This window comes from Nothoprocta perdicaria, unplaced genomic scaffold (genome assembly GCF_003342845.1).
Source record: "Nothoprocta perdicaria isolate Ctin4 unplaced genomic scaffold, notPer1 scaffold_141, whole genome shotgun sequence".
NCBI lineage: Eukaryota > Metazoa > Chordata > Aves > Tinamiformes > Tinamidae > Nothoprocta > Nothoprocta perdicaria.
This window is the reverse complement of record NW_020454550.1, coordinates 1,710,521-1,736,655: the sequence shown is the minus strand read 5'-3', so window position 1 is coordinate 1,736,655 and position 26,135 is coordinate 1,710,521. Positions and strand designations below refer to the sequence as shown.

General features: G+C 37.6%; 2 protein-coding genes across 2 annotated transcripts in view; one reads left to right on the top strand and one right to left on the bottom strand.

Moving 5' to 3' along the window:
* The window catches only part of MCPH1 (microcephalin 1), a 117,538-nt gene that overhangs the window by 37,731 nt on the left and 53,672 nt on the right, over positions 1–26,135 (top strand). The window contains exon 12 of the mRNA XM_026034302.1: positions 1,678–1,755. Coding sequence (XP_025890087.1) covers positions 1,678–1,755 — 78 coding nt within the window. The remainder of the gene's footprint in view (positions 1–1,677; positions 1,756–26,135) is intronic.
* Positions 4,060–26,135, bottom strand: part of ANGPT2 (angiopoietin 2) — a 42,900-nt gene continuing 20,824 nt past the window's right edge. The window contains exons 2-9 of the mRNA XM_026034278.1: positions 25,426–25,581; positions 23,224–23,345; positions 20,264–20,496; positions 17,743–17,873; positions 10,994–11,095; positions 10,328–10,494; positions 6,636–6,766; positions 4,060–5,139 (exon numbers count right to left, since the gene is read on the bottom strand). Coding sequence (XP_025890063.1) covers positions 4,979–5,139; positions 6,636–6,766; positions 10,328–10,494; positions 10,994–11,095; positions 17,743–17,873; positions 20,264–20,496; positions 23,224–23,345; positions 25,426–25,581 — 1,203 coding nt within the window. The 3' untranslated portion in view covers positions 4,060–4,978. The remainder of the gene's footprint in view (positions 5,140–6,635; positions 6,767–10,327; positions 10,495–10,993; positions 11,096–17,742; positions 17,874–20,263; positions 20,497–23,223; positions 23,346–25,425; positions 25,582–26,135) is intronic.

Genomic DNA, 26,135 nt, shown 5'->3' with positions numbered 1-26,135 from the left:
ATAATATCAGTGAACGTTAAAGTTGTTACCCATCTTGTGATGGCCCCATGGGAGCTGCAGAAATCTAAGTCTTAGGACAGCTGCTCTGCAAGGATCATGACCATCTCAGAGCTAAGCTCAAGTCAAATGATTATGTATTTTCTAGACTGTCAATGCTCTGCATTTCTAGACAACTTTGTGTAATCTAGAACRTGTTCTATATGTAGAAGAGAATATGCACCATTGACCTAAGAGGAGACAGGAGAGAATAAATTGGAACTGCTTTTCTTTAGAGGCTGATTTCCATATGTAATTTGGGTTATATGCAGTGCTTTCATAATTSCAGTTGCTCGTGCAATCCCCTGGGCTTTGGTGCAGCTCTGCATCAGTGACACGGAAGATGGGATGGGAGTGAAGTGCCTCTTCAGCAAGTTTGCAGATAATGCGAAACTGGGAGCTGATAAGCCAGAGGGCTGTGCTGCCCTTGGGAGGACCGCAACAGGCTGGAGAAACTGGCAGAAATTTCTCCTGAAATTCAGCAGAGGGAAAGTTCAGCACCAAGGAAGGGTTAAGCCCATTGCAGGTTGAGGGCTGACCTGCTCAAAAAGTAACTTTGCACGGAAGGATTGGAGTGTCCCCATTAACCACCAGTTGATCACCATCAATGCACCCTCATGGCAAAGGCGGCCAACAATGTCCTGYGCTGCGTTAGAAGTTAACTTTTTGACTATCCTGGCTTCCAAGATTTCTGACAACTGTAGCTCCCCACAAGCCACTATGACTTTAGTATCTTTAATCACACAATGGTTGACATTAGGACATCTGGCAATCATCTACCCCTACTCCACATAAGCAGGGTCACMAAAATCATACAGTACAGAATGCATCCAGCCAAGTTAGGTATCTCCAGAAATGGAGACTCCACAAACTCTCTAGGCAACTTGTTCTAGAGCTCTGCACCCATCAACAGTCAAGATTTTTTTACCTYATACTTACGTGGAACTGCTTGTGCTTCAGTTTATGCCCATTGCCTCTCTCTAGTAGCACCATGTCTCTCTTGTCCTGGGCAGCCCTGAGCTGGACACAGCAATCCAGATGTTGCCTCGCCAGGGCTGAGTGGAGGGGGACGATCACCTCCCTCGACCTGCTGGCCACACTCTTCCTAACGCGCCCAAGGAGATCATTGGCCTTCCTGGCCACGAGGGCACCCTGCTGCCTCATGGTCAGCTGGTGTCCACAGAGTTCCTCTCCAGCAGCTGTGCTCTCCAGTTCCTCTCCCAGTTGCTCTCCCTCAGCTGTGCTGGTACCTGGCGTTTTTCCGCTCCTGGTGCAGGACCCTGCATTTCCCTTTGCTCATCTTCATGAGGTTCCTCACTGTCCATCTCTCCAGCCTGGCAAGGTCCCTCTGAAGGGCAGCACAACCTTTTGGTACCAACTTTCTATCCTCAGCAAGCTTGCGCTGGGTGCACTCCGCAGTTCTGTGCAATGTTGTGTTTCTGTTGTAAAATCTGTGACTTTCTAATTGCTTAATTTTGTGGAGAGGGTTTGGGAAATCATTTAGTTTTGGTAAACAAAATATAAAAAACATTCTGTAAAAAAACAAATACTGTAACCACACTCTTAATTCTTACTACACATTCAGAAAGTTTACTACTCTAGAGGTTATGAGAGTTATACTTACCACTTGATTTATTTTAGGTTCTGTGGTCTTTGGAATTGGGTCACTGGATCTCAGAGGAACCTTATGAGCTATCATCCAACTTTCCTGCTGCTCCTGTAAGTTAAATTGTCTTTTATTTCCTTTTTATTTCTCTAGAAAATGATTGACCCTGTAAATAGATGGTGAATAAGAAAGCTTACTAGAAAAAAAATGCCCTTTAATTTACCCATGGCATGTTTTATTCCCCTCTGTATTTGTGTATAAGGTAGAGAGGCATATTATCACATAATAGGAAGATATAGCAGGTTGTGGACTCARTATTTTCATTCCAGTTATTGCTTATGCTATTTCTCCCTTAAATGGCTTGGTGAATGTAAAATCACTGGGAGTTTCTAAGACTGAGTAAAATGGAGCATTTCTTCCACGCTGACTGCTCATTCTCAAGTAGTGAACGAGCACAGAAGTGGGTCTGTGGGGAATGGTTGCTGGCTTTYCAAGTGGGAGGAGGGAAGTTGTTTCTGTTAAATACAGATCTAGGATATATCCAGGTGTTGTGATTAAACAGAAATTTTCTTTTTGACTTTGAACAACTAGAATTTTACCAGATTGTTGGTCAACAGCTCTGATAATTTTATCAGGAAGACTTAACAGTTTTTCTTGCACTGTAGCAGCTGTGTAAATGTATTTTTATCTGCTTTTCGTTTCTCAAAGTTTCACAGATGCTTTTAAGAAAGAACAGSTAAGGGTGGGTTGAAGTTCTCTTTTGCTTTAGTTTTATTAACTTAAAAGAACTTGTTATTTATACATGTTCAGGGTGAGGACTTTATTCACTGATTATAATCTGTAAACACAGGAAAATTGTACAAGTTATTCTGAAATGAGCTCAAAGAAATTAATGATCTACTATAATGTATTTCTTTCTAAAATGGGGAGTAGATCTTTTTTTGCATACTTAAAGAATACTTGAAGAATGATGAAGCTTAATGTGCACAGCAAACAAGGAGCAGAAAAGSGGGGGGGAACACAGTACTTCAGATTCAAACAAGAATCAGAAAGCAGAAGTAGTTTAATTTTCTGTTTCTTCTGAAACTGCCTTGTCCAATACCACAGAACGTTATCAGTGACTGCTTTGTTTTACATGGCATTCTTTGGAAGTGAGGCCTGCTGGTGGTTTYTTAGATTCTCTTTATAATGTTTATTCTTACAGGTGAAGAAGGGGGGGTGAGGACTTGAGAGGGGTGAGAAGGGAGAACTGAGGCAGGCTTTGGTTGTGTTGAGAAGGTGCAGCACTTCTGCTTGCAGTCTGCTTTCTGTGCAGAGGGACTGTGTCCGTGTCCAAGGGATTATTCCCTTTCTAGCCATTCCTCCTTGAGTTACTCTCTTTTTACTCTAACAGATCTTATTTTAAAAGTTATTATTTGAGCATGAATGGATRTAAAATATTTCTGTTGTATTTTCTGTAGTAAATGCAGGAAAAAGAAAACAGGAAATAAGTGATCTAGTCTAAGATTTATATTAAGTGTTATAACATTTAATACAGAATAATTTAGATCGGAAGGCACCTCAGCAGGTTGTCTAGTTCAACCTCCTGCTCAGAGCAAGGATAATTAAATCAAGTTGTTCAGAGATTTGGGGACAATGTTATTAAACGGTCATCTTAAATATATCGAGATTATACAATTCTTCGGAGGATGACTTTTAATTTACATTCACAAAGTTTATTTAAACTCATACCACGAAGTAATGTTAGAAGTACTTTTTTTTTCTGCTACCTTTTGACCTTGCTGACATCATACTTCAGCAAGTAATAATGGTGTTGCAAATGGTAGGGTACTCATTGACAGCAACTCTGGTGAGAGTACAAAATGAAGAGTGTTCTACCTTTTGTCAAAATAATGCAGTGCTTTTAAGATACAATACCTTTTGGTAAGTAAGCTACCTGCAGCTTTGTGTCCATGTTGTTTCTGTTTTCTTCTTTGGGTGAGATACCTTCTTGTCTTAAAACTAATTCAGTCATCTGTTGGAAACAGAATTTCCAAAATTATTGCTTCAAAGCTAAGATGACGCATGAAAATCAAAACCTGAATTTAATTTGGAGAGGAATTTCTACAAAATTATATTTTGTGTGGTTTATAAAGAGTATCTTCTATATCTGAATTGCAGTGTACAATGCTAATTTTTAAAATGTACAATAAAAAATGCAGCAATCACCCAGTGGTGTCATTTATTCATGTCGTATCATACATTGAGGGCCTACCTTCTTCACAGAGAATTTCAGGAAGTGCAAACCTCACCAGAAAAACAAAAACAAAACAAAAAACAAAACAACAACAAAAAAACACAAAAGACCTTAGGTTACTTTTTTTTTCTTTTTCACATGTAGCAATTTTTGTCTTAATTCATGAGCATAAATCAAATTGCATCAAAGAACATGCATAGATTTTTTTAGATAACTTCCTTTTACAAAAGGTATAAATCAACTAGAGCACCAGGTGATAATTGATTGTCATAGACAACTGGACATCTGGTGTTAATGCCATTGTCTCAATTTATATAATACTTATCAGTTATTTTACAGTTAAATGACAAGAAAATAAAAGTGCAATCTTTTGTAAAAAATATAAGGAAATATATACTATAATTTGTAGGGATTTTTATAGCTTAGAGACAGTGACTGTGATAAGTTCAGACTTTCAAAATGAAATAAATGGTATTTTTTTCTTTTTTTGCATAGTATTTCACAAGAATGAATGCAAAGTATTTAAATGCTATTTCTCCCTTCTTAAGTAATACAGGCTGTTGTAAAAAAAATCCCTGAATAAGTATAAGAAGTTTAGGGGACTACATCATAGTTAAAGAATACATTCTAATTACAGCACAGTATATTTTTTATGTACATAAACAGCAAACATGACAATGGAGAGATAAATAAATCTAGATCTAGTTAAGTGTTTTATATTAGAGTAATGTTTAAAGTTCAGTGAGGAAGCAAAAGGCATATTGCTAAAACTATTTTAGATATTTTTTCACAGTTCCAGTTATTTACTAACACATACATAAATGATCAACACAACAGTCCTTTAAGTTGTCTGACAGTTTCTTGGATGTTCCTTCTATTCAGTCTTTTGGCCAATTCTTTGTTCCATGAGGCTCATGCTTCAGACAGGAATAGGGCAAGCTCTGCAGTTCAGGAATGGGAATGAACTGATCCCTTCAGAACCGGCGCACGGTTTCTGGGCTTGAAAAGGAAACAAGTTGCAGATGTGTGCTGATGTGCTCGGCAAATGAAGTCCTTGAAGACTATACAATACATAATTCACGTTAAGAATGCAAAAGCATTTAGAAATCTGCTGGTCGAATCATCATAGTTGTGGCTTTGAGCGAGTATCCTGACCCCTTCCAGTAGTACCACTTGATACCGTTAAACTTGTTGTTGTTCTGTCGTAATGGATAATACATTCCATTGAGGTTAGAAGGGCCACATGCATCAAACCACCATCCTGCAACATCAAAAAATAATCTATCAGCAGATGAAAATATCAGCATAGGTAGTTTTCAAAACTGTGTCCCTACATGGACTGATACATACATACATGAAACATGTAAATTTAAGAGAAGTTAACACATTGTCCAAGAAAGAATTCTTGGAATTTTAGAAAGAATTCTAAAACCTCTTTTTCAAASTTATGATTTGTGAGAGTGTCAATATAAAATAGTTGCTCGATAAGAAGTTGTATTCATTTATTAACTGCATATTCTTGAAGCTTATGTAATACAAAGTTAGCCATGGAACTTCAAAGTTGACAGGGAAGTTGTTAGGGAAGGTTGATTCATTATCAATATCAAAGATTAATGTTGGCGATCTGAGATCAGATCTCAACCTGAACTTAAGGGATATTGGATCTTCTTTATCTGTCATCAGCTTTTTGTTTAAACATGTCCTTCACACATTTAAACTCTCAATTTTTTTAGATAATTCTGTTATCTGTTTCCATTCTGTATGCAAATCAATCAGATCCATGCGAAAGAAGGAAAATGAGAAAAAAGCAGGCTGTTTATATTATATCTTTGTGGTCCTGACCTGTTAGTGGGTCATAAAGAACATTTATTTTTATTAGTAAGATAATATTTTTATATTTCTATTATGATGGCGGTAATATGTGTCCTGTTTTATAGGGCAGTAATCCGATTATCCTTTTGAATTGGTTGGAACTGCCTTTTGTCTTTCCACTAATACGATTGCTTAATCACTGCTTACATGATAACAGTAAGAGGAATCATATTTATGGAGCAATGTTTATTACATCAGAATACGGAATTCTAGACTTCTTGAATTCTAGAAAGCGTCTGATCAAAGAGTAAGGAAAAGAACACCAAAAACTCCAGTAGCAAGTGAACAGTCTTTAGAAAAATGTTCATACTTCATATATTATGGTGTATGTTAGATGTACGTGTTACCCTTGAATACTTTTACTGAAATATGTAGTTAAATACTTAGACCCTTCTGTGACTTGCACAGTGTATGGCAGGCAAGGGCTTTTTGTGTCTTTGTTTGTTTTCTTCAAGAGCCAATATAAAGTTTTTGCCATTGAGTAGTTAGGGAAGGTTCTTGTGCCTAAAGAATCAGGAATCATTTCATTGACCCGCTTGGTGTCCTGGGCAATTCTCAGACTTTTCAGGAGATCTGCTATCTCATTCCTTTGAAGAACAACTGCTCTCGCTCRTGCTAGTTCCACAATTATAGACTTCTTAGAACCACAGTGGGAGAGACTGGATCYGCTCCCTGCCTCTCTGCCCACGCATACATGCAGTTGTAACTGACCTTGGTCAAACGGTAGAGCCTGTCCTTTGAGGTCAACACACTAATCCTTCTATCTGTGAGTTGTGGATTTCTTTAATAGGTAAAATTTACTAAGTCAAAATTACCACTGTTTCCCTCAGACAAGTTCAGTGCCAGCAAAAATAGGAAGACTGAGAAAACTAAAACCGTTCCTACCTCCTGTTAGCATTTGTGAACATTTGCAAATACATTTGTCGTTGTCTGCATCCTTTGTGCTAAAATCATTTCCTGGTTGGCTTATACTACTGATTTTGCCTGCTGTCCCAGTCAGTCCYTTAAGGTGGATCCTGTAGAATGGAAAAAACAAATATTAGCTGGAAGTCAGTGACAGCTGATCTACAAAATAATGATGAACTTTTTTTTTGCAATAAATATCCTGTTCAAATAATTGAGTTCTCTTCTGGTCAATGTATTGTTGTAAACTGTTTTGGAACGTAATGTTTTGATACAAGCAGAAATAGTCACTGCGCTATTATAATGAACAGAGAATTTAACATTTAATTAAATAGAGCTGATTGTTTTTGTTTTTTTTTATTCACCCAGTTCTATTGGAACAAACTTGAGAGCAGGTAGATAACTCAACATTTTTCATGTACACGAAGAATTTCTTAATGCTATAAATTGTGTGCAGATAACTTTCTTAATTGAGTTTTTCCTTCTTTTCAGTTCCTATTCTGCTRTTAACTCAATGTGACAATCTGTGATTGAAACTTTGAAACTACGATGGATAAGAGGATTGTAATTAGTATTTTAGGATTTTCTCCCTAATTGCTCTTCTTTTTCACATCTTTCATAGACATAAAGTATTAGATTCTGTCTCAGGTMTCTCACTTCCCCCGGGACGTTACCTCTCTGCGAGGCTGCTGCAGGTCGGATCCAGCTGCCCCTGCAGCCTCCGTGGGGAGAGATGCGGGGCCCTGGCCGGGAGGTGGTCACAGAGCTGGGGCTGCTGCCGTGGGGCAGAGCGCAGAGCCCCGGCGGCCCCCTGGGGGGCTTGAACCTGCTGGGCCCACAGCAGCTCTTGGCCAGTTGCTTTTCTGTGTCAAGCAGCTTATGTGCCCCAGAGCTTTTCGGTTGGTTTAAGGACTTTCTGAGAAGTAACTTGCCCCTGAATCTGCCTTCATCTCACATGTAATTCTCTGCTTACTATAAAAGTAAGGAGGGGATCTTTACTGTAGGATAGGTATCATTATAGTGTTCTGTGTATAGCTTTACATAGAGCACCTTAACCAGTGTTTTACCATGAGTATCTTTGGTAGTTTAACAGATTACTTTAAACCTTTTAATATATCCCCTGCATGAAAATAATGAACTCATTAATTTATCTTTCAAAATACTAGATCACTTCAGATTTTTTTCAAAAAAATCTTTCAAAGATTTATATATATATTTTTTCCAGAATATACCTACTAGAATTCTTGTTAATTTAAAAAACCAAAAAAACCCACAAAAAAAAAAGCTCTTAGGAAATGATTGAAGCTGAGAATAAATTTTTAAAAAATGGAAACAAAGGAAATTTTAACAGTTGCATTGGACTATTCCTAAATAAAGATGCCAATGTAGTTAATGATGCTGCAGAAAAGGCAGAAGCACTTCTCCCTATGCCTCGAAAAGGAAGGTGATAATCTATTGCTACAAAGTGAATTTTTTCCCATGTGACAACTTAAGCAGTTATTAAATATCATCTGTGTGGCATCAGGAATCCCAAAAGAAGGAGCATCAGTGGGATAGAAATCTCCTTGGCCAGGTTTACCAAACTGGGCAAAATGGAAGAAATTCCAGAAACACTCTTAATATTTTAACATGAAGATATTCAACAGGAATGAACAGGATTACACACACTATTCCAGAGTATCGCGGAAAACCTTTGAAAGTGTTCCTTTCAAATAAATCTCCTATCATTCTGATATCATTCTGTACCTCTATTTTGAAAAATTTAAATTCTAATTAGCAAGGTCTAGGCCCTATGAAAATTATACAAAGCTTTCCTCCGTATACAGCCTTATTTAAAAGAGTTAACAAGTGAAAAATTTTGGATAGAAAGCAGGTAACATGGGTATGCAGAAATTTAAGATACTTGTCATGATTAAGACACGTCACGATTAATACTAAGTCAGTATGTGTGAGAAGCAGAATCTAAGTTATTTCATGATATCCACATGATTTTCACTGTGTACCAACTTGAACTAGCATGAAATTGTGGTGGTTCATGGCAGGAGGATGAGAGGCAATAGGTGTAAATTGAAACAAGAGCTTCGGACTGGAGATCAGAAAAAACATTTTCACCGTGAAGACAGATGATATCCTCCAAGGATGGAGCTGCACAAGGCCTGGCTTCCCTAAGCAACCCTGTCTGATCTCTTAGCTGACCCTGCTCTGAGCAGGAACTTGGACTCAAGTGACACCAATTCCAACGTGGGTTTTTTTTTTTTTCCCCTCTATATTTTTAGGAAATTTTGCTTTTCTGACCCAACTCATGCTCTTTTCAGCATTCAAATTTTTTTCGTTGTTGTTTTTTATTATAATGAAAGTGGCTCTTTATTGAATACTTGAATGAAGAGTTYATCTTTCAAAAGGAGAAGAATGTACTAGTTTTGTCCATGGCTGGTACAAAATGTTATTTATACTTCGTTAAAGTTTTATTTTAATAGAATGTAGTTCTTAAAATTCAGTTCTTGACCTTCTTAACAATGAATTGCTGCTAGYGATCAAAGCTCCATGAATTTATATGATTCACATAATGAAATATTCCCAGACCACATGGTAGGGAGGCTTCTCTCTAGTTTCTGAGATAACCAGTCATACTGTATCATCTACTGCATTTACGGAGAGTCTGGAGTAATACAAGGAAGTATGAACTGCGGATACATTTCAGTAGACGCTGATACTGTAAAAAACAGATAAGCTCTTTCATTCCTTTTTAACCAAACATTAGAAAAATATTAAGTTCTGTGCCAGTATTTTCTAGAATGATGACAGCGTAAGCGATATGGCTGTTAAAATCAGGTGTTAAAGATGACAGGTTTGTAGAAGGGTGGAGCTGGAGCTTTGCTTTTAGCTTCTTTTTCACAGATGGGAACATTATTACCTCCAAATTACCTCTGCACTCAGTGTACTGCTTCTGTAATGTGAAAATCATGCAGGATTGTCTGCCTTGGTTATCCACTTTCCAGGAACACATTTATTTCCCAGAATCATGATTCAATAGTCTTTCTTTTTTTAAAAAAATGTAATTTGCAATATTAACTGAGCAAGTTATTCCTTGTTTTTATTTTGTTTTTATGCAAATAAAAATGGTGGAAATTAACTTTACAAAGTATAATTGTCGTAGCATTAGCTAAAGTTGGGAATTGTTACAATTTGACCTTAGTAAAGAAAGATCTGTGCTGATACTGAACTTTGCATATGTGAATGTATTACACATGATCATGGATGTTACTGCCCTCTATGTAAAGAGTATGCGTGTGTGGATCTACCTTCACAGAGGGGAACATGAACATGGGTCACTTTTCTGTTCACCTCCTTTTTCTGCAGCTCAGGCAAGTTTCTATCGCCCTCGAATTTGAACATTGCCAGCTGCTCTATTAGCTCCTCTTTGTCTTTGGAGCATSTTGTGTAGAATATTGCACTAGTGTGTGCACTAGTAAAATGTACATGCTGTCTTTAAAAACATATWTGTTTTTAAACTAAATAGGCARTAAGGGAAAATTGGAGTAAGCATTTTTTTCCTGAGTGAATTTTAAAATGTTTGTAATTGGTATAAAATTGGGAAATAAAAATAATGCAACTAAACAGTTTAAAATAATTAGCACCAGATGTTTTCATTTGGATTGTTTTTTTCTGCTTACCTGTACTTTAGTTCTTCACCAGACAGATAGAAGTGGTCGTACAGTGAATAAGCCTCATTGCCTTCCCAGTCCTTCAGGTGTATTTTAAGAACATAACGTTTCTGATTAGTCAGTTGAGAAACAAACTCATTTCCCAGCCAGTACTCGCCAGCAGGATCACCAAATCCCTGTAATTCAAGTTGTATATTTAAATAGCTTTCATTTGTTTTTTCTTTTGACTTTGAAATGATCACTTTATCACTTTCTAAGTACCACAGGTTTCAGTCTGTCAACTAATAATTTTCCTGTGTAATAGCAGGTCACTTCACTATATAGATACAGTGAAACATCTATAGTTTTTCAAAGAGTTTATTTCAACAAACATGAATTCAGAAATCTGAAATAAAGTGAATCAGTGATAGTMTTGGTAGGTTTGAAGCAAGTGGCCAGTAGAAACACAAATATAAGTAACTTAAAACTGTGGACCCAGTTAAATAACTAGGAGCTGTGGATCATGCAATAGTTGATTAAAAGGCAGAAGAAAATCCTGAGGTTTCTAAATGAATATGAAAGAAAAAAGACTCCTTAGGGGACCTGATTACAGTCCAAGGGCATGATTATACTATTACTTTATTGTGTCAGATTTCAGAGAGTTAATACTAAGGCTTCAGAGGACGTAGGTCTTACCATCTTGTACTCTTTCCACGTGCGGTGGAAGTCCACGCTGCCATCCTCTCGTTTCTGAATGACCGTCCAGCCGCCCCCRCCAGTTTCCATGTCACAGTAGGCCTGCCGGAACAAACGCCAAACAGCATGAAGTGCAGGCTGCCATTTCCAAACAGAGACACCGAGCGTGTACCATGCAGGGGCAACCGTCAGCCCGTGCAAGAGCAGAACATGTGGATTAACCGAAAGATGCCGTTTTTCAGAGCTTTCACACAAGTGAGGGTTCAGTGTCAACAGTATCTCAAAGATAGCTGATAGACAGTGTTCAAGGGACATTAAGCTAAAATTTAAGTGTTTTTGAATGAAAATAACGTCTGCATGGACTCTGTACTATCCCATAGAAACCTGTAGTCAACTCCTAGAACTCCCTTTATTTAAAAACAAAATGAAACAAAACAAGAACATCTCCTGGGTAATCCTTCTTTTTACCAAACTTGTAGTGCTGTCTGTCAGAATGCGCCAGGATAAATGCCCCAAACCCAGGTTGAATCACACTGAGGCTGTTTCTTCCCCCCTCTCTGTGGGTCAGGGCCCAGTCCGGCCTAGCAGGTTCCTTGGGCTCTCTGGACTGGGCCCCGCTGACCCTGCTGGGAACTCGAGGATATTTCTGTGCTGCGGCCCTGCGTGAGCACCACCACAGGAAGGAGARCATTTGCAATGGAGCTGTGTATGTACTGTCTCTGTTTCATACATATATATTTATATAAATCAAACCACTGCTCTATCGTGTGAGCCAGGACACACGTACTCTTCAAAGGCATCGGACTTTTAAAGGGAATGAAAGCCCTTGGAGCTGCTTAAAATGAATCTTAGCTAGTGTATCAATAGGCCGTAATACATTGGAAATGCAAAGCACATGTTGTGTTGTGTCTAGCCTGTATCCTTGGCAGCAGAAAATCATTAAACATGTCTAGATGGAGATTTTTTGGCAAGATAAAAGAAAGAAGAAAACAAGCTGGTTTACTGATTAAAGTATTCCATGTAAATGAATTTAATAGAAAGCAGCAACTTTAATTTTTAGTGCTGCCTGCAGTTTTTGCACCTCAAAACCCATTTTGGGGAAGTTTTGTTAACCTCTCTACTTAATATGACTGGTGAGGATTTGGCCTCGGTTTATGTGTGTTTGTTTATACATATATGTACGTATGCAAAAGCTAAAAACAAAAGCTTGCCTTGAAAAGGAAAGATAAGTGTTCTAAAGAAAAGATATTCAAAAGGATGATCCGTTTGTTTGAAAAAGTTAGCCCATGCAACGTGAAATGCTTATGCAAAATGTAATTGCCACAAGAGGCTATGAAGAGGGATAGAAGAGTGAACTAAAGCATATGCTGATAATTTTATTAAGCATCTCTGCAGTTTAAAATACGTAACAGATAGCAAATAAAAATGGCTATTGGTGTTAAGTTGTTTTCACTCACAATCTACTGATTTTTTTTCACAATAAGTCAAATGCAGAATATAATTTCTGCCTTTCTCCTAAACTTGTTTTAGTTACTTAGAGGCAGAATATTAATTTAGATGGACGACTCCTGCATTCTGATGTTGCTATTTCAAACATTAATTGATATTTTAAAAGCTAGATACAATTTCCATGAGATCTAGCCTATTCCTATTTTATTTCAGTTGGAATTATTACTTTGAAGTTATAAATACCYTGAAATAGCACTGTACTTAATTCTAATCAGATTAAAATATTCTCAAACACTGTGATCTTTCATTACAAAAAAAATAACATCAAAAAGCTTGCCTGAACTTCTGCTAATGTCTTGTATAAAATGCACCCATTTGGCATGTGACTGGTTAGATGACTTGCTTTTATATATAGTATAGACCCTTTGGAAGAAGGGTTTGGTGTTGCAAATGTCTTCCCAAATGCAGAAGCAATTTAGTAGCAACTGAAATCCATAACAAGACATGTTAAAAGAAAAGACCAGGAAAAATATAATGTACTTTTTTTCTTTCCAGTATTGATTTGATTTGATTTTGTAAACTTCAGAGCGTATTTTTTTCAATGCTAAAAAAAAAAAAAATCAGTTATCTATAAGTGCTTCTTATAGATGCCATTTTTAAGGCCTTGCAAATGGAAATCCTTTTCTTTATTGGGCAGAAGGTGAGGCCCAGGCAATGGGAGCGTGCTGGTTTACATCACCTCTCTTCTACTGTCATAACATCTGTTTTAAAGCATGTCAAAATAGTTGTTTAAGATTTTGGTGTGTGGTTTCTAACTGCACATCCTTCACAGTTGCACGATAGCCCCCTTGAGCTAGATAAAAAGGAAAAAATAGTTTTACCAGCTTTAGGTAACCTTCTTAGAGTGAAATGTTTTGCTTTCAGGCTTGACTGGCAATCCTGAGCTGTGCCTTGCCTGGCCTCATATATTCAGCTTTACTCATGAAATCATTCTTTTGTTTTCCAAATCGTTTCCCTAAAATTTAAATTTATCAACTCTCTGGACAGTCAAGATTAAATTCTTAATCTGCTTGAGGTCATAACTATTATAGAACTCAGAATTTCAAATTTGCATATATGCTTTATTTTTTATTTGAGAAGTAATAAAATTGAATAATGACAATAAAGACTAAAGAAATTTAGTAAGATAAACTGATTAGTTGTTATTACTTTTTCCTAAAATTACCTAAGTGAATGTTGTATATTCATAGGTATTTTAAGTCTGAAGATAGGCTGCTTGGTGGAATGAAGATCAGGGAAAAGATTTGCTTAGTTTAAAACAATCACAGTGAATTTGCTGTGTCAATTTGCAGATGGAAAACTTTCGTAATGAAGTATACCATAGATGAGGGAGGAGAAAGTATTTACTTAGACTGTAACTTATTTAAAAAAAAAAAATCTTCAGGAAAGTGATAGGCATTTGAGGTTTTCTCTAACACATTCCTGGAACAGAACTCTACTGATCTTTGAGCCCAGCCTAGGTTTTGTATTCAAAAGGAAGAAAAGTAACATTTCATCGAAGTAGTAAGAACAGATACTAAGATTAGATAGGCAGCAGGAGTCTTCAAACAGATGCCAAAAGGAATAAAGAGATTAGCTTCTCAAATCACAGCGAATTGGCAGGGGGTCTATGGGGTTTATCTATCTCGTGAGCTCCTCCACTGCCTGCAGGTCGAGCTGCCGCGGCGCGGGGGAACCTAAGGTCAGTTGTTTATATTTTTCACCTTCATCTAAGGATCAGTGCTGTTTTTTTTTGTTTTTTTTTTGTAAATGCAGTTCTTGGGATGCTGATGCACTGCTTTTCCTATACTAAAACAGTAAGTAGTGTTGCCACGTTAGCTTGTCTCTGTTTACATCACTTATGGCTGTGGTCTGAATGCTCAGAACTAGCTTTTCAGTTCTGATGCTCAGAGATTTTATGTATTTCTTTCTCTGGCTCCCAGAGTTGTGACTGGTGAGGATCTCAGCTATAGTTCTATTGTGCTGGAAAGAAGTGTTTACATACACGGTTTAAAAGTAATTAACCTAATACCAATTACCCCTTAAAAGGCCAAATGATGAGACTGTTAAAAATACACAAAAAGCCTCTTCATCTCCTTCTTGCATAGCAGAAGCAATACAAATGTCTATCTTTTACACTTGGAGTTGGCAACACTTTATCTAACCACTGTGGCATGGACTCCTCCTGAAACAACTAGCTARCTCTTTGCTTCACTGCTTTTCAGAAGAGTTTTACAAAACTATGGCTGTTACAAAATTCAAACTTGCCCAAAGTTTCTGCAAGAAAATGTAAAAAAAAAAAATCCYAAAATAACACAAAGAGCTCTGCTTTTTTTTTCTGCATTTCTACTCAGATCAGGGAGGGAGGTAAGGAAATGCTCAGCTAGTAGCTCAAGATCTGGGATAACACACTTGTAAGAGTTGTGGGTAATGGCTGAGCTGATAGATGGCCACAATGTGGCATTCAGCACCATCCATGCAAGCCTGTTTTGTCTGGTCAGAACCAAGAAGCGAGCTGGTTCACGTAGCTGCTGCAGACATGAAGTTAGAGGCTTTCCATGGCTTTGCTGTTTTTTCTTGTGTCAGCAGTCTTGCTGTTTTTCCTCCGTGTTTTTAAAAGGTCTTAGCTTTTGTCCTGGTGCAGAACAGGAAAGCTTGAAAATATTAATGGAATGAAATAATTGTTTTCCTCTAGCAGGCGCTGCTCTGGTGGTGCCTTATGATGGAAGACAAATTAGTGAAGTCAGATCAGTTACGCAGATTGCACAGAAGTTGTTTATCAGCCTGCTGGGAGGTCAGAAGGTGTTACAAGAGGAAAAGATGAAAACATAAACAGCAGCGCAGCACTTTTGGCAAATAAAAAAGGTCATTCTGTTTCCTGGTCCGCGTAGCCATGCACATCATAAACAGTTGGTAATGGTGCAATGTGTTGATTATCCCTAAACCCTCGCTGCCCTTGACAACTCCTCTCAGGCGTTTGGGCTTGTATAAAAAAACTGCATCGGATTACAACTTTTCAGTCTTTTTTTTCCCCACCTCATATAGTGTGTAAAACTTTCACTAGCTCTTCTCCTTCTTTTGTTTCCATTCTGTCTGCAGTGAGCACAACAAAATTGATATTGTTCAACAGAATCAAACGACTATTGTTTTAACACAGCAAATTGCTGTCAAAAAGTTCTCTTCTTCTGCTAAGTGTTTTAGACCTCTGTGTTCAAAGCATTTAATGTTTTACAGTCTAATACATTTGCAATTGTATATTTCTCTTAGGGATAGGTTATTTTAGTAAATACTTTAAACAATCACTTGGGTAGTACAGCAGATTACTGAAATTTTTGTAGAAATGTAAATTGCCAGAGGTTCTCAGCAAAAGTACAAATTTTCTTTATAGTTTTGAAAATGCACAGTTAAAATTTGACAGTCAGAAATTGCCATGTTGTAAGACAGCATGCACTTGAGTCTGCTTTTAGAAACTGCTTATGCCTTACACTGTATTACACTTAYACTTATTCCTGAATGCACTTTGCTTGTAACTAGCTCTGCTGTGCAACAGATGTATTCCATACAGACTGCATTATTTCAGAGAAAAGCCTTTTTATTTTTCAAAAGAAGCAGCCTGCAGGTGTTCTTAGCTATGTTATCTACAAAACCTGCAATTTTCGTATGTTATATTTTCTAGACTTAAATTGCTTATGTCCTTTGGTTGGGATCTCTTTAAGGATAAATATCAATGTCAGGCCTGAGCTACGTGGAAAAGTCTTTAAGCAATTTATTCATTTACTTTGTTTCTAAATCTTTCCTGTCAAAACACAGGGAAAAAATGCTTTCTCTATCAAAGCTTCACCAATTGCTTTTCCAAATGTCCTCTCATTTTTCTTTATTTTTGTCCATTCTCTTTTCTGCCTTTTTTTTTTTGGCTTGCTTGTATAATAAAATAGGGCTTTAGGAATTCAATAAATACTCTTTTGTAAGGACATRTCAACAGTATTAAATTCTAAAATAAAAAAGTACAAAATCATCCCCTACTATATTTCTTAGACAAATACTAAGCATTTTTTGCATATATTCAAGTGTCCCTTGACCCTGCTCAGCCTGTTCTATCTGAAAAGTTGGAAACAAAAATCTTCCATTTGAGCGCTGCTCTTCAGAATCTTCCCTGCCGTTTTCGGTTCTTTTCTTGCTCATCCAGGACTTTTTCYGCCTTTCAAAGTTGTTTCTCTTGAGCTATATTACCTGAAGCTTTATCATTCTTTTTACTACAGTAGGTGGAGTGGCTTTATTGGGCATTCGTTGTTGTTTATACAATGAGTGCCCTCTTTAGCTCAGGTCCTCTGCAGGGAAATATTATATTGATTTAACTTAAATTGACTCTGAAGATCATTTCAGTTAAACATGTGGAAAAAGAAAAGCATTCATTTAAACTGATTCAGTGAAACCACAACCCAAGTCTCACCTTTTATGTAAATCAGAGCAATATTTTGCAGGAGGAGCATCTCCRTGTATGTCCCAGGGCCAGTCGCACTAATCTAATTGCTGATTTGTTATGCAAATGCCCCAAAATCTCTGCAAGAYGTAACAAATTGGAACTAGTRCATGGTGAATCCACCAGTACTCGTRTGAGCCCCCTTTCATGAAGAAAGTCTTTTTTGTTTTGTTTTAAACCATCATTTGCCACCCAGAGGATCTTGAGCTTTTGAAGACACTAAGAACTCTGAGAAAACACAAGATTCCTGGCACTAGGGGTACCCGAAACGCTAGCTCTGCCTTCCCTGGGTTCGATGGAAGTGGATTCAGTTTGAAATCTGAAGGAAAACTGTGTTATTTTTTAAAAACCTAATGATAAGCTAGCTGTCACGGGGCAGGAGTGTCTGCAGAGGAGAGGCCTCCTGTACTCGAGAGCTCTCATGCACTGGGGGTGTCACGGTGCCCCGGGCCTCAGCGCACACACAGTGACCGTACTGCAGGTTGAGATGTGATAAAGGGGATGGAACTGATATGCTCCTTTAACTGCATGCTGATCATATGGAAATAAAGACTGCAGTCCTGGTATGCTGAAGTGAGCAGTGAAATGCCCGGCCTGGATTTCATTGGACTTTTTTTTCTCCTTGTGGGGATTGAGATCTGTAAGTAAGTGAAGAACTACCCATAAAACCATATTGTGTAAATACTGGGTAAAAGTTCACTCCTAACAAGGCTTTTAAATAGCATATTTACTAAATAATTATTAACTCAAATACACAAGTAGCATTTTATAGGCATCCTACCTTCTTTTCTTCTGCACTGTTAGGGATGGTTAAGCTGTAAATTCCACTTGTTGTTAGGCCGGATTTAAATGCTTCAGCACAGTCTTTGAAACTAATTTGTTCCTCTTTAGCTATGAAGTTGTTTTTAGCAGCTAAAAATAAAAAGAATAAAAAAAAAAGAATAAAAGTTACAAGGCAGTAATTAACGACATAGTAAAAAATATGTCTGGTCATGGAAGAAATGACAGATTGAGGATTTAATTACGTGTTATTYTTTGAACAAGTTGTTCTGGCACAAGCATGACTGCTTGATGGGTTCAAAAGAGATGATACGCATTAAAAGGTTCAATAAGAAATCTCAGGATACGATATCTCATTCCATTAAGCAGGTTCTGCTTCCGTTGCCTTCTCTGCCTGCCTTACAAACTCAGGATTAACTACTCTTACAAACACACCTGTAGAGAAACTGTTTATCTTAATAATGATCTTTGGCCAGAAATCTGTAAGGTGGTGAAATGTAATAAAAAAGTGGTGAAATCTTTTACAAGATAACTGACTGGAGTAATTGCTCTCAAGAAGTTTTAGGTTTTCTGTGGTAGTCCAGCACACTCCCATAAGGAATCTTCCTTTCTTCAGTTAATTTATGGAGAACTTATATTTTAATATCCCTAAGCCACCTTGTTTTACAGAAGAGTCTAAGGTTCATCTTTTTGTTGAGTCTTTACGAGCTGTGGAGGTTGGAATTTCCTGGCATTTGGCCTGCTGACTGATATTTTATACTCACCCTTTGGTGCTTGGTTCTGTGTATTTTCCCTTTATTAATTTCATCTACGAACACAGCCAATCACTACAAGGTTTTAGGTGCTTTATAAATGTAAGCTTATATTATTGTTGCTCTCACGTTCTCTTCAGGTTGCTTATTCATTATTTACCTGTTTACATTCTTTGCCTCAAATATAAAAATAACACGTTCAGTGTTAATTGATTTTCCACACTCTATTGTTTGTATACCGTCCTAAAAGCCCTCCCTGCTAATTTTGTCTTTTTGGCAAACATTCATTATTTTTTCCACTCTGGGCTTAATAGTGTTGTAGCGAACATGACTTTGACTTGTTTACTTATTTGTGCACTAGCTTAACAGATAACATCAGCAGGAACATGTACAGCCTTCGCAATGGCATTCAAGGGAAGAGTGCCAGATAATAAGTATTTCACTTTGTTTAAAAAGACCTAGAAAAACATATTAGTTAGGGCACTATAGACGCTGCTCGYCGAGCACTTTTCCATATTGTGATCCAACTGTGTCGTAGATTGCGCTCCATAATTTCCAAGTGGAGCCAAGTACAAAATAGCTATAGGAATGGAGAAAGAAGAAACTATATTTCAACAATATATTTGCTTGATCAAAGTAATAGTTTAGGGACATGTTAAGTAAATTTTTCATGGAATTAATAATGTAAATATCTGTTTTAGTATAAAAGAAAAAGCAGCATTCCAAATGTAATTTATAATTCAGTGGCCACTGTGTTCTGGGCTGCACATTCTAAGAGCAGAAAACCAATTATTTATTGAAATCTAACATAAAAGCAGGTTTTGGTGCTGTTGCTAAAGTGTGAAACTGAGTCCACCGATGCCCTTTGCAGTTGCAATGAAAACTATTTTAAATTCTTCCTAGAATTTCATTTTAATACTGTTTGTAAGATGTCCTATATGCTCCGTGTCTTCGCTCAATCTTGTAGATTTTCAACGTCAATCTTGTAGATTTTTTACTCTTTTACAGAAACTGTCAGTAACTTCTTAATTTGTCAAAGTTCCTAATGAGACATTAGCTCACTTGTTTAATTCATGTGCAGCCATGACCTTCATTTTATGGTTTGTGTGCTCTTTCATGTAGCATATGAATCCTTATAAATATGGAAGAAGCTGCTGTTGGTGGCTACGACGGGCTGCAGGGCTGTCAGGCACGTTGGGATGATGAGTGCATAAAACTGGCCAAGATGAGTGATTTTGGGGATGAATAGGAAGCTTCAATGAAAGACTGGGGGACTTGAGGGAATGCCTGCTCTTTTCTGTGGCCTGCAGCTAAGATCTGAGCGGGCAGCAGCTCCTTTGGTGCTAATGACCAGTGGTAGCTGTCTGGCTGTGATCCACTCTGGGTAGGTGCAGCAAGGCAGCAAGGAAGAGGCCGGATCCTGCACAGGCTCCTGCAGCAGTAAGTGTGAGGAAGGCAACTAGAGGCTTTCATCATGCAGCCTCACCCGCATGTGTGGCAGTGTGTTACTGAACAGCATCAATGCTAAGTAAGATAAAGTATATTTCGCATCTCTGTAGTTTGTTGGACTACTGCAGAACTGGGTAGGTGAGCAACATAGAGCACAGAAGATGAGCAACACATTGAAAACCAATCCTGTAGGATTTCCTTTCCCAGTAGTCCCCAAGAATGTCCTTTAACTCTGTCATAAAAACATACTTAGGTTATAGGTAAAGAGAGCATGCAAGCTAATGTAACTCCAGTGATGTCAGCGTTTCTGCTTTTACTTACAGTTTGGTGTAGATATCATAGTAAGCAAGTTATGAACAGTCTCCATCAAATCATGTTGCTGTTTTTGCAGAGCTGAGTTGTTCACTGTAGCTGTAACCAACTGTTTTTCTAGTTCTTCTATAATAGAATTTTGTCTGGATACTAATACTTGAAGCTGATCTTTTTCATCTTTTATTGACCTTAGCTGAAGTGTGTGCTTGTCTTCCATCTCAAGAACTCTTTTTTCTAGAAAGCTGAAAGAAAGATTGCAGTTAGGGTCTCAAGAAACAATTTTGAGCAGATATAAAGAATATTAAGCCTGGAACAGAAGTTACTTCCTTCTTTATAAGGACACACTTCTAGTCTTTGATGCTATATGTGCAGTAGAAAACTAAAGRAAAGCTGGTTTGGTGCTTACATCTTTATTATATAAAAAAATACACAAATAATCAACATTATTATAGTCTATATTGTACATTTTATAAAGTGCAAGAGTTGGGTGTTTGTTAGTTAATTTAGTGTAATGGAAGCTACAATTCATCTTTGTAGTCCTGGGAAAAGGACAGTGGCACTGGAAGATAATCGGTATAAAATGGATTTAGACCATGACTTATGACTATGAATCATCTTGAAAACCTTTTTCCCAGAGGTTTGACGTAACAGAAAAGTAATTCATGTTTTGTCCTGTTAAAAGATGAAACTCATTTAAAGGTGAACCTAATAACTTTTTAGTTGTCCTGTGTTACAATATGTCCTTAACCAAAAKAAATGGTAGATTTTAGTACAAAGAGTTAGTCCATGATATGTAACCCACCCTGCGTTCTGGAGCTGCCCCAAGGAAGTGGCTGCTTGGAAGATGATTTAATTGCTAATGGCTTTGAACTCCAAGAAAGCTAATGTTAAAAAATGCACAATATCAGAAGGGAGAAGCTGGCCTGGAATTGTTGATTGTATTATTAAAAAAAAATTCCTGAACCTTATGTTTCAAGAAGATGAACTCAATGACAGATGATCTTTTTTTAGGTAAGAGATAATGCTTCTGTGTTTACATGGGTTTTTATAGGGGTAGTTTAATGTCTGCTGAGTTCAACCCCAAAACAGTGATGTTCTTAAATTCAGTATTTACTTTGCTTTCCATTGGATAAGGATGCTTGTTTTATTAAACTGCTAGAGAAAATCTTTAGGGAGCATATATAAATACWGTAGAGTAGTGAACACAAATGTCAAAACATGGCTCAAGTTTTTTTTAAGCTAATGTTTTTTAAAATAAAAAGCACTTTGCACATATGGTACTCATTGAAAAACATGGCTTTGAAGGAGAAAACACACAGTTATTGCTGCTTTGAGATTTCTCTGTAAACTGTTTATTGCCAAAAGTAAAATAAGACCCCAGTGATACGAAGCTGAAACTAGCTGGGGAAAAAAAAAAGAAAAAAAAAGACAATGTACTTTTGGATAGCAGCAATGGTGAGGAGTAAAGCTGGGTTATCAGTGTGAATTTAAAAAGCTAGAATGGCTAGGAACCGAAACACAGTAGTCTGACCTTTATCATAAGGATAAAAATAATGCAGTAATGATATGATTCTGTATTAGTATAGCTGTGTATTAAATGAAAGTAGAATYTTAGCTGGAGATGTGTTTACACGGGCTGGGTTTGAATCATGCTGCATAATTGATAATTTCATCTAGATAAGTCTAAAGAAGAAGATAAAGTGGGTACAACTGAAGGATTGAAAARTATTTCAGGTTTTAACCTGATTTTCTCCATATAAAATAGGAGTTTAGATAGTGAATATGTAACCAGATGTGTCGAGTTATGTCTGCCCTAGCAAAAGCCATAGCAACAATAAATAAATGTTGCAGCTGTATCACACTGAAAGTTTGTGAGATTTAGGGTTTTGATCATCTGAATTGGGRTTTGTTGACTCACTGAAGCACTTTAACAAGTCCTTCTCCTTGTCCTTTTGCATTTCTGAATAATAAGCTGAATAAACCTGCAGCCTCTCCCTGAATGAAGTCCGTTACTCTTATGTGACCACCCCTGAATCAGGTGAACACATGTATGTGTTGTGTTCATAGCAATAGCAACAGTCCTGACACAAAGGTTTTCTTATTTTCACTCAACTGTATTACTATTTCTGCAGTGTACTGACATACATTACATGCTCATATAGAAGTGACATATAGAAAGGAGAGGAAAATGGGCAGCACCGGGCACACTTTCAGCAGGTGCTTCTGTTAATAACCTGTGTTCAGGGTGGCTGTGGTTTGTGCTCATCACCTCTGTCTGCTCACCATGGTGTGTGGGGCTCCAGGGACTTGACATGCCTGAAAACCCACCTGTGAAAATCCACCYTAGGGAGGTCTCCTGTCCGATGGCACTGGAGCAAAGTCCAAGAAAGACAAGTGCTAGTCCTGAGCTATAGATCAGAATATAACCAAAATTTTTGTGTTCATAAGATCTTTGTGTAAAAGTGAAATTCTAATGGAAACAAGTGCATTTACTAAAGTCTGTCTATCTAACCTAACAGGAAACTAATGCTGATCTATAAAGGGGTAGTATAAAACAAAGAATTTATTTTAATGTTTATCACTGAGGAATCAGAATTCACAAACAAAATCAACATCCACACATCCTTGGATGCTCTGCTGCTATTGGAATTCCTGAAAACAAATAGTCTGAAAAAAGTTAGTAACAATTTCAGTTTATACAATTAGATTGCACTGAGGATAATATTTTAGTCACAAGCATCAACAGTGGTGTTTTTTATATTTTAGGTAAATGTRGGGGCTCTGACATTCTAGCTGCCAGTTCTTTCTGTATTTATAAAAATATTGGGCTCTTTCTTCACTGGGAAAAGATTTTTGAAATGGGTGCAGTTGGAGAAGCATTATTTTCCTGCTTCAATACTTTTGCATTTCCAAACCCCTAGAAGGGCAGTTATAGAGTAAGTGTTTTGCTGATTGGAAGGCAAGCTTACCTGTTTTTCTCTTGTAGTTTAGTTATCTCGTTTGTCTGGTCTGAAATCTGCCTTTCTAATTTGTTTGTTGAAAGAGAATGCTCCAAAAGCTGAAGTTCAAGTCTCGTCGTCTGGTTTAGTACCTAAATAAAAAACATTTTAAAAGTCTTTGAAAACCAAGAAATGCCTTTTTAACCAATTGCAATTTCATTATACTGTGAATTCATGCAAATCTCTGTCGCTAAATATCTAAATATATATCTCTAAAGCTCTTTGAAAAGTGCAATTTTATTGTTCTCTTTATATTTATTATTGGGAATATTTTAGTAATATGTTATATTTCTGATAAATGGTTTATCCTTTTTAATTTTGTTGTTGTACCTTCCCCTCTGTTTTGATATCCTTATTTCATTACTAGAACTGTTGTCTTTACAGAGAATAACTTAAATTGAGGTGTTTTCTCAGATTGGTTTAGGATAGTCAGTGTTGGTCGGCATGTCTGATCTCAGTCTACTTTGGATGTCTTTCATTAGTTGACGTTTTGGCCTAGCCCTCTGAAATCACTAAATATTTCCATTTTAATTATATTAGTGCCAGAATTTAACCCATTGTGCCCAGAAATAAATATTTTGCTTAACTATATTCTAAATTATATTCTAAAGGGTTTATCCTGTGACCACATTTTTGTCTGACCTACTCCCTTTCAGTTTTCTCTCTATACATATTTATCCCTATATTAAATTGATTTGCATCTTTACATGAAGAAACATTTGTATTAGGAAACATGAAAGAGACTTTGTGCTGTGTATTGTATTGCATTACTTTGAGGATTGTTTTCTAGAAATATTCCTCATTGTTTTAGACCAGCTTTTTTTTTATTTCATCCGAATTTGGCTTTCGTTGGCAGGAAGAATTGATTACTCACGTCCTTCATGTTAAACAGTCATTCAGGACGTGATTTCACACTTAAGTGTAATTGAAAATTATTGCCAAAAGTAAGTGTCCTTGAGAGAGCAGTTGTTTGGTTAATTTCCTTATGTTGTTAATTAAGCCCTTAACCCAGTCACCAGTGATTCCAAGCCGAGAAGGAAAGTTACGGTGATGATATTCTTCCTGGAAGCCAAAAATAATTGAGTAATTTCCATAAAGCCATTGCTGTGAATGAATAAATACATTCTCGCAGCTTGTTTAAAGCTGTTAATTCTGCAGGCCTCTAGTCTATGARCTGTCAGGGTGTCGAAGAGGGCACCATGGCTTTTTTAGGTTGGAAAACCTTACGATTCATTGGGTGAATTCTACAGATAGTAAAATATTTAACAAGGATTTCAATTTTTCTTTTTTTTTTCAGATTATGTAAAACTGAGTGCTATATCCTGTATTCAGGATTGCTCAAGAATTATGTATCTGCATTTTCCTTAGATTATGAGAAAACAAGTGCACAGCATTCTGCATTAATTGGCTTTGTACTTACTTATGCTAACAATTAGAATATATTTTAAAAATTCACTCTATTTCAGATATTTGTCTTATGCTTTTCAGTTAAAGCAATAATTAAATATTTAACTATTTTGCTTGAAATCATTCGGCAAACAGTGTGTTTGCCAGGCACGTTTACTTCAGCGTGAATTTACATTTCTAGTAGTCTCCTAATTCTTTTTTTTTTTTTCCTTGCTCGATTCATCAAGTGATACATCCCTCTTTTACGTAACAATAATACAGAGCACTGTGCTGGAGATGAGATGTTCCCTACTTTCAGCATGTCTGAAAATGTCACATAAAAAGAGATGGTTTCATTGATAAGAAATTAAAAAAAATGGGAAGAATAAAACTCTTTTGGCATGGTGAACTGAACAAAGTGTCTGAATGAATATTCAGCAGGAGAAGACAACAAATAAGGCTGTACAGAAGCAAGCCATTACCCAATTAATGTTTGGCTCTACACTAGTATTTTTAAGCACGTTATCAGTAGGGAAGCATGTAAGGGTTGTTTCCCTGGTGTCCTTAAGCCCTCCTGGCCRTCAGGGGAGATTGTCAGGGTGCTGGGGAGGAGGCTGCGGCCCGTGCCTGAGCCGGGGACCCCCTTGGCGCAGGGCGCTCCGTTTYACGGCCTGCCTCCCGGGCGCTGCGCGTCTCCAGCGCCGCTCGTGTAACCCCAAGCTCTGCTAAGCGCAGCCRCAGGCCTCGGGAAGCAGAAGCATTTGGAGGGTGAAATTTGTTACTTACTTGCGCTTCAACATCTGTTAATTTGCGGGTCTGCTCAGCTGTTTGATTTAATAAGTTTGTGCCTATTTCAATCATTACTGCAGTCTGGTTCTGCACTGCAGTTTGCTGGATCTCTACCATTTCTTTCTTCATACTGTCTTGGATGTAATTCTCAAGCTACATGGGAAAGGAAAGAGAGAAGATAGTTGCATTCTTTCAACGTGGGAAGGGGGGCGGTTTGCACAGTCAGCCCGCTGGCTGCCTCGCCAAACAGAGCTGCTCCTGCTCCCTGCCCGCTGTCCCTTTCCGTGAGGGCTTCCCTGCTGCTGACAGAGAGCAGCCTCCGCCGGGGCCACCGCGTTTTCCAGCCCGCAAGGACTCTGTCTGTTCCCCAAGGCCCCGAGGCGAGAGCGGCCGCCGGCCCTTGAGGCCSCCGGCCAGTTCCCGCTCCCACCGCTGCCAGGGGTGCTTTGCAAGGCAAAAGCTTAAGAGTTTAGTCACCCTCCCCTGCCTAGACTTGGTGGTTTTGATCACATGAGGAGAAGTCACAGATGCAACCCTGTTACATGCGGGCTTTTATCTGAGACGCTTTCACGGACCTATATGAAACAGCACAGCAACCTATAAGTTCTTTACGTAATATTTAGGAATACAAAAAGCATTTAAAATACTTGATTCCATAGCTATTTCTATGGCTAAACTAATAAGGCTTTTTTTTTTTTTTTTTTTTT